Consider the following 14,518-nt stretch of genomic DNA (forward strand, 5'->3'; position numbering starts at 1 on the left):
ATGATTACTGCATTTTGCAATTCACTTGTGTTTGCTTTGAGGTACGTTATCTGTGGGGAGCAAAATAAGTGAAGGTTATCGGTATTATGTACGTGATGGAGAACTTCCAGGGAAAAAAGAATATCTTTTAAAGAGTTTAAAATGTAAGATGCCCTCCCTTGACCTGTAGCCATCTGAGGTGTGGGGCTTGGCACAGGCCTGGGCTGAAAGGACCATCTCTGTTTTCTGGAGCCTTTCCATCCCCCATCCTATTGAGCGGGGTGTGAGGCTCAGTGACGTCAGTGTGTGAGTGACTGTTGTTTCCTGCTCCAGGTTGCCTACGCCCTGCAGGATTGGTGGCTTGCATACTGGTGAGTGATTCCTGATCTGACCCAAAGTGCTGTGAAATCTGCATGAAATCTCACTTTCCCACAGTCAGGGGGAGAAGGGAGGGGCTTGTTCAGCCTCCTCTTCTGACCCTCACATAGTTTCCCTGAAGAAAAAGTAAAGTTCCTGCTGGTGGAGAGTGACGCTCCCGTTGTCTCTCCCCAGGTCTGACCCTCAGCAGCTTCCTCATAGATGATTTTGAAAACTGAAGGTTGTGATTCAAATTGAATCTTTATAAGGTAGATGGACACAGAGCCCTGTGAACTGGGAACCATTTTTCTAGCATAAAATACATTTCTCAAATTGAGTTTTTTTATATATATATATTTGAATACATTCTGTCTGAAGCATAATATTTTTTTCTTCCCTGTTCTATAGGGCAAATTTACAAAGTGCCCTGTATTTTGAGGTATATGGAAAAGGAGAGACAATTGTGATGCTTGATCTGAACTGGTATTTAGGAGCCTATTCAGGTAAAGTTGAATTCTCCGGTCTATTATATGAGAGTGTGAGGTGCTTACAAGGAGCCTGTGTGAGCATCTAGGGCTTCCAGGCATAATTCGGTAATGTCTCAACAGATTTAAGAGTTTGATTTGCATTTACTCTGTGAATTAACTAGAACAATTATCTTTAAAATCTAGAAGAAAGAAGTTGAATGGAGATTCTTGATTTATTGTGCACTGGTTTTGGTAGTTAAACCAGGATTGCACATTCAGAAAATCAGCCACTGTAAATACATGGTATTGTCTATTCTAATAGGTTGCTTTAGCTAAATCTTATATTGTTATATGAATGGGCAATGGGATTAGAAACAGATCCCTACTCTGTGGTTCAGAGTTTTCCAATTCTGTCTGAATAAGCTCTGGCTTTTATTGATCTTGAAGGTATGCAAAATCCCTTCACCACACTGCTCATCTCTTGGGCATCACTAATTACTTGAGAAGCTAAGCAGGGGGAATCCAGCATCTGGGGATAGATTCCTTCTCTTTCTTGCCTTGAGTTCACAGTGTTATCTTATCTCCAGATATGTGATTAATTTAACATGTGACTAATATTAACATGACTCACTGTATTCACAAGAGCTTAGAATATATATAATATTACATAGTGTTTAAAAGATGTCATCATCTAAAATTTGAAATATCTTTTTATCCATTCATTTGTTGATGGACATTTAGATTGCTGCCATGTCCTGGCTATTATAAATATTTACTACTATGAACATTGGGGCATAATAATAAATAATAATAATATCAATTAATTAATTTTTAAATTATAAATAAAAATAATAAAATAATTTTATATTGGATTATAAATGATTGGGTTTCACTGGTTGCTCAGATAGTAAAGAATCTGCCTACAATGCAGGAAACCTGGGTTCGATCCCTGGAGAAGGGAATGGCATCCAACTCCAGTATTCTTGCCTGTGATATCCCATGGTATCAGGGTCCAGCCCCAGTTGGATCCAGCGATTCCCTCAGGAGAACGGCGTTGGCGAAAGAGGATAGATAAAAGGGGAGAGAAAGAGGCTTGATCTAACTGGTTTATGCAGAAAACCAATAAAGTTCGTAACACTGAACTTTCTCTGACCACAGAGGCCACAGGTGCCCTCTCGAATAGCTGAAGGTGCCCCACCTTAGGCACCTTCTTGAGTGGGTCTTAGAAGCCCGGGCAGTTAAGTGGTCTCAGAGAGCCCCCACGCTCCAATTAGTCATCCTGAAAGAAGAACAGAGAAGAAAAGGAGAGAAAAGGAAACAAGAATGACACAGGGAGACCAAGCCTGATGAGCAAGGCCAATAGCTTTATTTTCAAAAGGAGTATTTATACCCTAAGTTGTACATAGAGGATAATAGTGAATGCAGAGTCATGCAAAGTCAGCAGTCCTTGATCCTCATCGAGACCAGGCTTTCTTTTCTGCAAACTTATCGTATACAAATGCTTTAGGTGATTTACATCATCTTCTGGCCAGGAGGCCTATTAACATTTTATGACTTTTTGTTCTGATAAAGGTTAGTTAACCAGAAAACTTATTTTCTCTAAAAGTAATTTTCTAAAGTTTGGCGCCACTCTCTGAAAGCACTAGATAAAGTTGCATTCCTATAAGGCAAATGTGCAGTGGGCTTTAGCAAGGAAAGAATTTACTACCTCAAGGGTCTAAAGTTGTTAACACCAAGGCCACTACTTATTTTTTCTATATACCAACTATATTAATTAATTAATTATACTCCCAGGGACACAGTGGGTAAGGGATATGGAAACTTGGCAGCAAGCATTAGCTCAACAATGAAATCTTCTACTAGTTCTATTCTAATAATTTCTAACTCCCCAAGAGGCTCTATACTATTTGAATATCTTAAGCTGCCCATGCCTCTTGCAGTTGGGAGGCTGTAAACAATCATATGTGTAGGTGTAGGAGTCCGGATAAACCTGTCAGGCAAGTTAAGAGAGCCATCTGAGGGGTTTGGATTGAAACACTCCTATTATGCCCAGGAGACTTATTAACTAGGGCCGTAAGTTGATTTCCTTCAGAGAAAGGTGGTTGAGGATAGCCCCCTGTTAATATCAGAGGAGTTGGTGGAAGTCGTAAAATAGTAAAACAGACAGATTCTGGTTTTGGGGTAGATGCTCAAGCAGATCCAGGGGGCCCCTTGAGTCCTGACTCACCTTGGCCATCAGGGCTCTCCCGCATGACCTTGTCATGGGAGGGTACTCCTGTGCTGGCTCCCAGCACCATGGACTGAGAAGCCTGATGGGCTATGGTCCATAGGGTTGCAAAGAGTTGGACATGACTGAAGTGACTTAGCATGCACACATAGATGATTAACAATGTTGTGATAGTTTCAGGTGGACAGCAAAGACACTCAGCCATACATATATTCATTCTCCTCCAAATCCCTTCCCCACCCCCCGTCCAGGCTATCACATAACTGAGCAGAGTTCCCTGTGTTATACAGTAGGTTCTTTTTGGTTACCCACTTTAAATATAGAAGAGTGTGCATGTTGATCCCAAACTCCCTAACTATCTCTTCCCCTTTCTTCTTCCCCCTGACAACCATAATTTCATTCTCTAAGTCTGTCAGTATGTTTCTGTTACATAAATACATTTATTTGTATAATTTCTTTTTAGGTTCCACCTATAAGGGATGTTTTACAATATTTTTCCTCTCTGACTTACTTCATTCAGCCTGACAATCTCTAGGCCCACCCATGTTGTGGCAAATGGCATTATTTCATTCTTTTTTAATGACTGTGTAATAGTCCATTGTATGTATGTACCACCTCTTCTTTGTCCATTCCTGCCAATGGTTATTTAGGTTGCTTTCACATGTTAGCTGTTGTAAACAGTGCTGCAATGAGCATTGGGGTGCATATATCCTGGTATGTATCCTTTTGGACTATGTTTTTCTCTGGGTATATGTCTAGAACTGGGGCTCCTGGACTACCAAGGTCATATGGTAGTTCTATTTTTAGTTTGTAATGAACCTCCATACTGTTCTCCATAGTAGTTATATCAATTTACATTCCCACCATAGTGCAAGAGGGTTCCCTTCTCTCTACAGCCTTTCCAGCATTTATTGTAAGATTTTTTGCTGATGGCCATTCTGATTGATGTGAGGTGATACCTCATTGTAGTTTCGATCTGCATTTCTCTAATAATTAGTGATATAGACTTTTTTTTTTCCATGTTGACCATTGGTATGTTTTCTTTGGAGAAATGTCTATTTATGTCTTCCACTTATTTTTTGATTGGATTGTTTGTTTTTTTGATATTGAGCTGCATAAACTGTTTGTATATTTTGAAGGTTAATCCCTTGTCAGTTGCTTAGTTTACAGTTATTTTCTCCCATTCTGAGGATTGTGTTTTCATCTCATTTATGATACCTATATATAATGGGATATTACTCAGCTACAAAAAAGAATGAAATTAGCTGATTTGTAGAGACATGGGTGGACCTAGAGTCTGTTATACAGAGTGAAGTAAGTCAGAAAGAAAAGCAAAAAAAAAAAAAGCACATATTAACACATATATGTGAACTCTAGCAAAATGGTACAGATGAACCTATTTGCAGGAATAGAGATAGTGATGTAGAGAACATATGTGTGGAAACATGTGGGGGAGGTGTAGGAGATGAATGGACAGGTTAGGATATACACTACCATACACTAGATAGCTAGTGGGAACTTGCTGGATAGTACAGGGAACTCAGTACAGTGCTCTCTGAGGACATTGAGGGGTGGGATTAATTGAGAAGGGGAGGTATAGGAGGACGGGATATATGTACATATTGCTGATTTACTTCCTTGTACAGAAACTAACACAACATTGTAAAGCGAGTATATTCCAGTAAAAATAAATAAATAACAATATTCCCACAGGAAACACTTGTATAAACTGGCTACAAAGAATGTGTTATATAAAAATCCACTCTTTGAAATTTGGTATTTATTTTATGAATCACTTGCTAAGAAATCCAAATACGTTAGCTGTTTACCTTCTTAATTGGTGGACTATGGGGGCTTAAAGGAAGAAGGAAAGGATTCTGTTTTATATTCATATAGGGTAGTGGGCTAAGGCAAATGCTTGTTGATGGAATTCAGGAATCTGAGCAGGTTTCAGAGTTTAACACTGATGTGTCAGCTGAATGGAAAAACACTACATGAAGGAATATTTATTACAAGGGTCATCACTCCTTTATTTACCATTGTGAGTTGAAGAGATGTTCGGAGGGCTATTTTCATTTTTATATGGATCAGTTTAGTTCAGATCAGATCAGTTGCTCAGTCAGTCCGACGTTGTGACCCCACGTACTGCTGCACACCAGGCTTCCCTGTCCGTCACCAACTCCCAGAGTTTACTCAAACTCATGCCCATTGAGTCAGTGATGCCATCCCATCATTTCATCCTCTGTCGTCCCCTTCTCCTCCTGCCCTCAATCTTTCCCAGCATCAGGGTCTTTTCAAATGAGTCAGCTCTTTGCATCAGGTAGCCAAAGTATTGGAGTTTCAGCTTCAACATCAGTCCTTTTCTTTAGGATGGACTGGTTGGATCTCCATGCAGTCCAAGGGACTCTCAAGAGTCTTCTCCAACATCATAGTTCAAAAGCATCAATTCTTTGGCATTCAGCTTTCTTTATAGTCCAACTCTCACATCTATACATGACTATTGGAAAAACCACAGCCTTGACTAGACAGACCTTTATTGGCAAAGTAATGTCTCTGCTTTTTAATATGCTGTCTCGGTTGGTCATAACTTTTCTTCCAAGGAGTAAGCGTCTTTTAATTTCATGGCTGCAATCACCATCTGCAGTGATTTTGGAGTCCCAAAAAATAAAGTCTGTCACTGTTTCCACTGTTTCCGCATCTGTTTGCCATAAAGTGATGGGACCACATGCCATGATCTTAGTTTTCTGAATGTTGAGCTTTAAGCCAACTTTTTCCCTCTCCTCTTTCACTTTCATCAAGAGACTCTTTAGTTCTTCATTTCTACAATAAGGGTAATGTCATCTGCATATCTGAGGTTATTGGTATTTCTCCAAGCAATCTTTATTCCAGTTAGTACTTCATCCAGCCCAGTGTTTCTCATGATGTACTCTGCATATAAGTTAAATAAGCATGATGACAAAATACAGCCTTGACATACTCCTTTTCCTATTTGGAACCAGTCTGTTGTTCCATGTCCAGTTCTAACTGTTGCTTACAATCTGCATACAGATATGTCAAGAGGCAGGTCAGGTGGTTTGATATTCCCATCTCGTTCAGAATTTTCCACAGTTTATTGTGATCCACACAGTCAAAGGCTTTGACATAGTCAATAAAGGAGAAATAGATGTTTTTCTGGAACTCTCTTGCTTTTTTCCATGATCCATCAGGTGTTGGCAATTTGATCTCTGGTTCCTCTGCCTTTTCTAAAACCAGCTTGAACATCTAGAAGTTCATGGTTCACGTATTGCTGAAGCCTGGCTTGGAGAATTTTGAACATTTCTTTGCTAGCGTGTGAGATAGGAGCAAATGTGCAGTAGTTTGAGCATTCATTTCCTTTCTTTGGGATTGGAATGAAAACTGACCTTTTCCAGTCCTGTGGCCCCTGCTGAGTTTTCCAAATTTGCTGACATATTGAGTACAGCACTTTCACAGTATCATCTTTTAGGATTTGAAATAGCTCAACTGGATTTCCATCACCTCCACTAGCTTTGTTTGTAGTGATGCTTACTAAGGCCCACTTGCCTTCACATTCCAGGATGTCTGCCTCTAGGTGAGTGATCACAACATCATGATTATCTGGGTCGTGAAGATCTTTTTTGTACAGTTCTTATGTGTATTCTTGCCACCTCTTCATAATATCTTCTGCTTCTGTTAAGTCCATAACATTTCTGTCCTTTATTGAGCCCATCTTTGCATGAAATGTTCCCTTGGTATCTCTAATTTTCTTGAAGAGATCTCTAGTCTTTCCCATTCTATTGTTTTTCTCTATTTCTTTGCACTGATCACTGAGGAATGCTTTCTTATCTCTCCTTGCTATTCTTTGGAACTCTGCATTTAAATGGGTATATCTTTCCTTTTCTCCTTTGCTTTTTGCTTTTCTTCTTTTCACAGCTATTTGTAAGGCCTCCTCAGACAGCCATTTTGTTCTTTTGCATTTCTTTTTCTTGGGGAGGTCTTGCTCCTTGTCTACTGTACAATGTCACAAACCTCCATCCATAGTTCATCTGGCATTCTATCAGATCTAGTCCCTTAAATCTATTTCTCACTTCCACTGTATAATCATAAGGGATTTGATTTGGGTCATACCTGAATGGTAGCGGCTTTCCCTTTCTTCAATTTAAGTCTGAATTTGGCAATAATGAATTCATGATCTGAGCCACAGTCAGCTCCCGGTCTTGTTTTTGCTGACTGTATAGAACATCTCCATCTTTGGCTGCAAAGAATATAATCAATTTGAATTAGATGTTGACCATCTGGTGATGTCCATGTGTAGAGTCTTCTCTTGTGTTGTTGGAAGAAGGTATTTGCTATGACCAGTGTATTCTCTTGGCAGAATGCTAAGAGCCTTTGCCCTGCTTCATTCTGTACTCCAAGGCCAGATTTGCCTGTTACTCTGGGTGTTTCTTGACTTCCTACTTTTGCATTCCAGTTCTCTATAATGAAAAGGACATCTTTTTTGGGTGTTAATTCTAGAAGGTCCTGTAGGTCTTCATAGAACTGTTCAACTTCAACCTCTTTGGCATTACTGGTCAGGACATAGACTTAGATTACCGTGATACTGAATGGTTTGCCTTGGAAACGAACAGAGATCATTCTGTGTTTTTTGAGATTGCATCCAAGCACTGCATTTTGGACTCTTTCGTTGAATATGATGGCTACTCCATTTCTTCTAATGGATTCCTGTGCACAGTAGTAGATATAAAGTTCTTCTGAGTTACATTCACCCATTCCAGTCCATTTTAGTTCACTGATTCCTAAAATGTGGAATTTTAGGAATTTGATGGCATTCACTCTTGCCATCTCCTGTTTGATCACTTCCAATTTGCCTGGATTCATGGACCTAATAGTCCAGGTTCCTTTGCAATGTTGCTCTTTACAACATCGGACCTTGCTTCTATCACCAGTCACATCCACAACTGGCTGTTATTTTTGCTTTGGCTCTGTCTCTTCATTCTTTCTGGAGTTATTTCTCCACTGTTCTCTAGTAGCATATTGGGTACCTACCAACTGGGGAGTTCATCTTTCAGTGTCCTATCTTTTTGCCTTTTCATACTGTTCATGGGGTTCTCAAGACTGGAATACTGAAGTGGTTTGTCATTCCCTTCTCCAGTGGACCACATTTTGTTAGAACTCTCCACCATGACCCATCAGTCTTAGGTACTCCTACATGACATGGCTCATAGTATCATTGAGTTAGACAAGGCTGTGGTCCATGTAATTAGATTGGTTAGTTTTTTGTGATTGTGGCTTTCAGTCTGTCTGCCCTCTGATGGAGAATGATAAGAAGCTTATGGAATCTTCCTGATGGGAGAGACTGACTAAGGGAGATACTGGGTCCTGTTCTGATGGGCAGGTCTATGCTCAGTAAATCTTTAATCCGATTTTCTGTTGATGGGTGGAGCTGTGTTCCCTCCCTGCTACTTATCTTGGGCCAAACTATGGTGGAGGTAATAAAGATAAACTATGGTGGAGGTATGAAAACCTACAAGACCCTTTAGAAAGTGAAAATGAAAGTGAAGTTGCTCAGTCTGACTCTTTTCAACCCCATGGACTGCAGCCTACCAGGCTCCTCTGTCCATGGGATTTTCCAGGCAATAGTACTTGAGTGGATTGCCATTTCCTTCTCGGGGGGATCTTCCTGACCCAGAGATTGAACCCGGGTCTCCTGCATTGTAGACAGATGTTTTACCATCTGAGCCACCAGGGAAGTCCTAACTTTTTAGTACTATCACCCCCAAAAGATGTCCTTTTCATTATACGGGATTGAAACACAAAAGTAGGAAGTCAAGAAACACCTGGAGTAACAGGCAAATTTGGCCTTGGAGTACGGAATGAAGCAGGGCAAAGGCTAATAGAGTTTTGCTAAGAAAACACACTGGTCTTAGCAAACACCCTCTTCCAACAACACAAGAGAAGACTCTACACATGGAAATCACCAGATGGTTGCACCGAAGTCAGACTGATTATATTATTTGCAGCCAAAGATAGAGAAGCTGTATACAGTCAGCAAAAACAAGACTTGGAGCTCACTGTGGCTCAGATCGTGAACTACTTATTGTCAAATTCAGACTTAAATTGAAGAAAGTAGGGAAAACCACTAGACCATCAGGTATGACCTAAATCAAATCCCTTATGATTATACAGTGGAAATGAGAAATAGATTTAAGGGACTAGATGTAATAGACAGAGTGCCTGATGAGCTATGGTCGGAAGTTTGTGACATTGTATAGGAAACAGGGATCAAGACCATCCCCATGGAAAAGAAATGCAAAAAAGCAAAATGGCTGTCTGGGGAGGCCTTACAAATAGCTGTGAAAAGAAGAGAAGTGAAAAGCAAAGGAGAAAAGGAAAGATATAAGCATCTGAATGCAGAGTTCCAAAGAATAGCAAGAAGAGATAAGAAAGCCTTCCTCAGAGATCAGTGCAAAGAAATGGGGGAAAATAACAGAATGGTAAAGACTGGAGATCTCTTCAAGAAAATTAGAGATACCAAGGGAATATTTCATGCAAAGATTGGCTTGATAAAGGACAGAAATGGTATGGACCTAGGAGAAGCAGAAGATATTAAGAAGAATACACATGAGAACTGTACAAAAAAGAGTTCATTACCCAGATAATCATGATGGTGTGATCACTCACCTAGAGCCAGACATCCTGGAATGTGAAGTCAAGTGGGCCTTAGAAAGCATCACCATGAACAAAGGTAGTGGAGGTGATGGAATTCAAGGTGAGCTATTTCAAATCCTGAAAGATGATGCTGTGAAAGTGCTGCACTCAATATGCCAGCAAATTTGGAAAACTCAGCAGTGGCCACAGGACTGGAAAAGGTCAGTTTTCATTCCAATCCCCAAAAAAGGCAATGCCAAAGAATGCTCCAACTACCGCACAATTGCACTCATCTCACATGCTAGTAAAGTAATGCTCAAAATTCTCCAAGCTAGGCTTCAGCAATACGTGAATGGTGAACTTCCTGATGTTCAAGCTGGTTTTAGAAAAGGCAGAGGAACCAGAGATCAAATTGCCAACATCCGCTGGATCATCAAAAAAGCAAGAGAATTCCAGAAAAACATCTATTTCTGCTTTATTGACTATGCCAAAGCCTTTGACTGTGTGGATCATAATAAACTGTGGAAAATTCTGAAAGAGATGGGTATACCAAACCACCTGACCTGCCTCTTGAGAAACCTATATGCAGGTCAGGAAGCAACAGCTTGAACTAGACATGGAACAGCAGACTGGTTCCAAATAGGAAAAGGAGTACATCAAGGCTGTATATTGTCACCCTGCTTATTTAACTGATAAGCAGTGTACATCATGAGAAATGCTGGGCTGGAAGAAGCACAATCTGGAATAAAGATTGCTTGGAGAAATATCAATAACCTCAGATATGCAGAGGACACCACCCTTATGGCACAAAGTGAAGAGGAACTAAAAAAGCCTCTTGATGAAAGTGAAGGAGGAGAGTGAAAAAGTTGGCTTAAAGCTCAACATTCAGAAAATGAAGATCATGGCATCCGGTCCCATCACTTCATGGCAAATAGACGGGGAAACAGTGGAAACAGTGTCAGATTTTATTTTGGGGGGCTCCAAAATCACTGCAGATGGTGACTGCAGCCATGAAATAAAAGACGCATACTCTTTGGAAGGAAAGTTATGACCAATCTAGATAGCATATTGAAAAGCAGAGACATTACTTTGCCAACAAAGGTCCGTCTAGTCAAGGCTATGATTTTCCAGTAGTCATGTATAGATGTGAGAATTAGACTGTGAAGAAAGCTGAGCACTGAAGAATTGATGCTTTTGAACTGTGGTGCTGGAGAAGACTCTTGAGAGTTCCTTAGACTGCAAGGAGATACAACCAGTCCATCCAAAAGGAGATCAGTCCTGGCTGTTCATTGGAACGACTGATGCTAAAGCTGAACCTCCAATACTTTGGCCACCTCATGCAAAGAGTTGACTCATTGGAAAAGACCCTGATGCTGGGAGGGATTGGGGGCAGGAGGAGAAGGGGACGACAGAGGATAAGATATCTGGATGGCATTACCGACTTGATCGACATGAGTTTGAGTGAACTCCAGGTGTTGATGATGGACAGGGAGGCCTCACGTGCTGTGATTCATGAGGTCGCATAGAGTCAGACACGACTGAGCCAGTGAACTGAGCTGAACTGAACTGAATGAATATAATGATGACTTCCCTCACAAGATCCCATGCATGTAATGCTAAAGACCGTGCCCCTAACCCTGCTGCAGTCCACCACCAACCCACACCTTCACCAGAGACTCCTGGACACCCATAGGCAAGTCTCCTCTGGGGTCACTGTTCCTTCCTCCTTGGTCCTGGTGCACAAGGTTCTGTTGTGCCCTCCAAGAGTCTATTTCCCAGTCCTGTGTAAGTTCTGACAGCTCTATGGTGGGGTTAATGGCAACCTCCTCCAAGAGGACTTATGCCATACCCACACCCAGAGCTCCTGTCCCTGCGGCAGACCACTGCCAACCCCATACCTCCACAGGAAACTCTCAAACACAGTTCTGTCTCAGTCTCTGTGGGGACTCTGGGTCCTGGTGCACACAAGGTTCATTTGAGCCCTCTGAGCATCTCTGGCAGGAATTGGGTTTGGTTCTAAACATGAATTCGCCACTTCTACTGTCTTGCTGGGGCTGCTCCTTTGCCCTTAGACATGGGGTATCTCCTCACAGCCACTCCAGTGCCTACCATCTTACTAGGTTTTCCCTGACCTTGGATGTGGGGCTGCTCCTTCTGACTTTGGATGTGGTTTTATATGCATAGTGATGCTCATTTATCATTGATAAAAATTTTTAAATGATAATATTTATTTACAAATGCTTTGTGTTTCCTTAAAACACTTAGTGAGAGGTTAGTTGCTTGTTTAGATTATCTATAAATTATTATTTAGGTTATAATTATCTCTTGTCAAAATATAATAGTTTCTTGCTATTTCTTGAATAGCAATAGTTTGCAAACTAATTAATTGTTAGTTGCAAATAATTAAGTTGTCTGTTTGCAACTTAATATGGTCCTTCTGTACTCTTTAAAACTACTTGGACATAGAAATTGCTATGTTATTTTTTATTTATTTGATTTTTATTAATTTTCACTGGAGTACAGTTGCTTTACAGTGTTGTGTGAGATTTTGCTGTACAACAAAGTGCCATCAGTCATATGTACAGTGCACATATATCCCCATTTTTTTTGTTTCCTTCTCATTTAGATCACCACTGAGTAGAATTTTCTGTGCTATAAAAGTAGATTCTCAAGTAGCTATTTTACATAGAAGTAAATTTTCCTGTAAATTTACTGTTTACAAGGAAATGGTAAGTCATTTCTCCTGTTCCTCTTCCTTCTCACACTGATATCTAAAACTGAGGTATGCTTTGATTGTGGAATATGTAACTAGTGGGATTTGAAATGTGGCAAAGGGAAGAAGATCAACTGTTTTTCATAATCATCTTTCTTTTTGTTTTAAAGTTTTTTTTTGTTTGTTTGTTTGTTTTATTTATTTTTGGCTATGCTGGGTCTTCATCGCTGTGTGGACTTTCTCTAGTTGCCAAGGGCAGAGTCTACTCTAATTGTGATGTGCAGGTTTCTCATTGCATGGCTTCTCTTGTTTCAGAGCATGGGCTCTAGGGTGTGGGGACTTCAGTAGATGCAGCCAGTGGGCTTTAGTAGTTGTGGTTCCTGGGCTCTAGAGCACAAGCTCAATAGTTATGGAGCACAGGCTAAGCTGCTCTGAGACATGTGAGATCCACCTGGGTCAGGGATTGAACCCATGTCTCCTGCATTGGCAGACGGACTCTCCAACACTGAACTACCAAGGGAGCCCTGTAATTATCTTTCTTGTGAGTTGTTATTAGAACTTGTAAGTGAATTAGGAAAGCCTAGAATGAAACTGTAATTTATATAAGACATTTCCCCCTTTGTTGTTTCTATTTAGTGAAAGAAAAATAGTGATTTTCATATTCTTCTTTATAAATGTATTTTGTGACAGCATCAAGTTCTTATACAACCTATTTCATATGTATATTTACATATATATACATTTATATATATATAAATGTATTCTATAGTCTACATGTATAAATTTTTATATAAATCTTATTTATAGAATAAAATACACAATATCTTTATAAACTGTCTGTCATGCTTTAACATCATTGAGGATAAGGCAGAGATCTTGTACTGAGTGATGTTTCTTTATTTCAGGTTTAACTTTTTCTACCATCCTTTTTGGCATCACAAGGTCTCTGTTGATATTCTACGTCCTTGTTAACGCTTCACAAACTTTGCATAACAAAATTTTGTGGTCCATTTTGAGAGCTCCAGTATTGTTCTTCTATAGAAATCCAATAGGTAAGTCAGACACCAGGTTTCTCAGTGAATATGTCTTTTAACACATTTAATTCCTGATTACATTTGATATTTGAAAATGGAAGAGATGCTTAGAAGAAAATCACCATTCATTTTCTATGAAAAGCTTCACTGATATTCTTTCCTACCAGAGAAAATCTGAATAGAAGTATGTAACCTTTTATTCCAATTTATGTGTGTCTATAAAGATAAATGAATGTTTACTTTGCAGGATGATTTATGAATCCATTTGTAAGACATATGAAGCACCCAACATATGATGCAAATGTGTTGAAATATTTTTGACTAGTTGTTGAAATGTTCCCGTGTTAATAATGTTAAGCTAACTAGGAAGGACCTTCTTCCAGGAACATCTCTATAGGAGACAGGCTATGTGTTTCTCTTTTTCATTGCTCATCCATTTCTGGGATCACAGAGGTCTGACATGTGCTCATATTTTGAGGTTTATCTAAATGGTAATGGAAAATTGATTAAAACACAAGATCAGTTAAAAGTATACATCATCTTCAATAAAATCAACTCTCTAGTTTTATAATGGACTTTTGGTTATATTTAAGAGGTCTTGTGGTACATAGCAGGTGGATCTTCAGTATTAAGTAAGAGTGTCCCTGATGGTTTTCCAGTGGTTGCTTCCTCTACTTTGAGGCCTTTGACCTGTATTGCTTCAGGAGACAGCCTCCTGACCTGGGTTTCTGTGAAGAGTCAGTTCTTTAGTGAACATGCCCACTCTGTTCAGTTGGTTGTACTTGTGCTGAGGCCCAGGGTGGCTTTGTTTTCTCACAGGTGATGACTGACAGGGCCTGTCGAGGCAGGGATGTGACTGGAAGGAGGACAAGTGTAGGCTCAGCCTGGTCATCAACTCAGCATGTGACTGAGGCCAAAGCAGGTATATTCTCCTAGCCAGGCAAATCTCCAGGCAGGATGCTGTCATGGTCTTAAGTGTGGACTCTGGAGCCAACTGGCTGGGTTCAGTCCTGTTGCTAGTTACTAATAGTAATAGTTATAGTTATGTGAATACTTCTGTGCTAATTATTTAATTTCTCTGTGTCTTGATCTTCTT

The 14,518-nt window shown here is 40.0% G+C and overlaps 1 protein-coding gene across 6 annotated transcripts in view; it reads left to right on the forward strand.

The window, feature by feature from the left end:
• Positions 1-14,518, forward strand: part of LOC147361890 (ATP-binding cassette sub-family C member 4-like) — a 162,588-nt gene that overhangs the window by 69,605 nt on the left and 78,465 nt on the right. For 3 of the 6 annotated variants that reach the window (XR_015138358.1, XR_015138359.1, XR_015138360.1), the window contains exons 17-20: positions 313-350; positions 532-605; positions 745-839; positions 13,294-13,440. Coding sequence is in view for 3 of the 6 variants with exons in the window: in XM_086330209.1 (XP_086186335.1) it covers positions 313-350; positions 745-839; positions 13,294-13,440 (280 nt within the window). In the remaining 3 variants the exon portion in view is untranslated. The remainder of the gene's footprint in view (positions 1-312; positions 351-531; positions 606-744; positions 840-13,293; positions 13,441-14,518) is intronic. The other 3 variants (XM_086330209.1, XM_086330210.1, XM_086330211.1) reach the window with 1 other exon arrangement.

The sequence above is a fragment of the Bos grunniens genome, chromosome 12 (genome assembly GCF_055505025.1).
Source record: "Bos grunniens cultivar Pamir isolate PY7600 chromosome 12, Bosgru_T2T1.0, whole genome shotgun sequence".
NCBI lineage: Eukaryota > Metazoa > Chordata > Mammalia > Artiodactyla > Bovidae > Bos > Bos grunniens.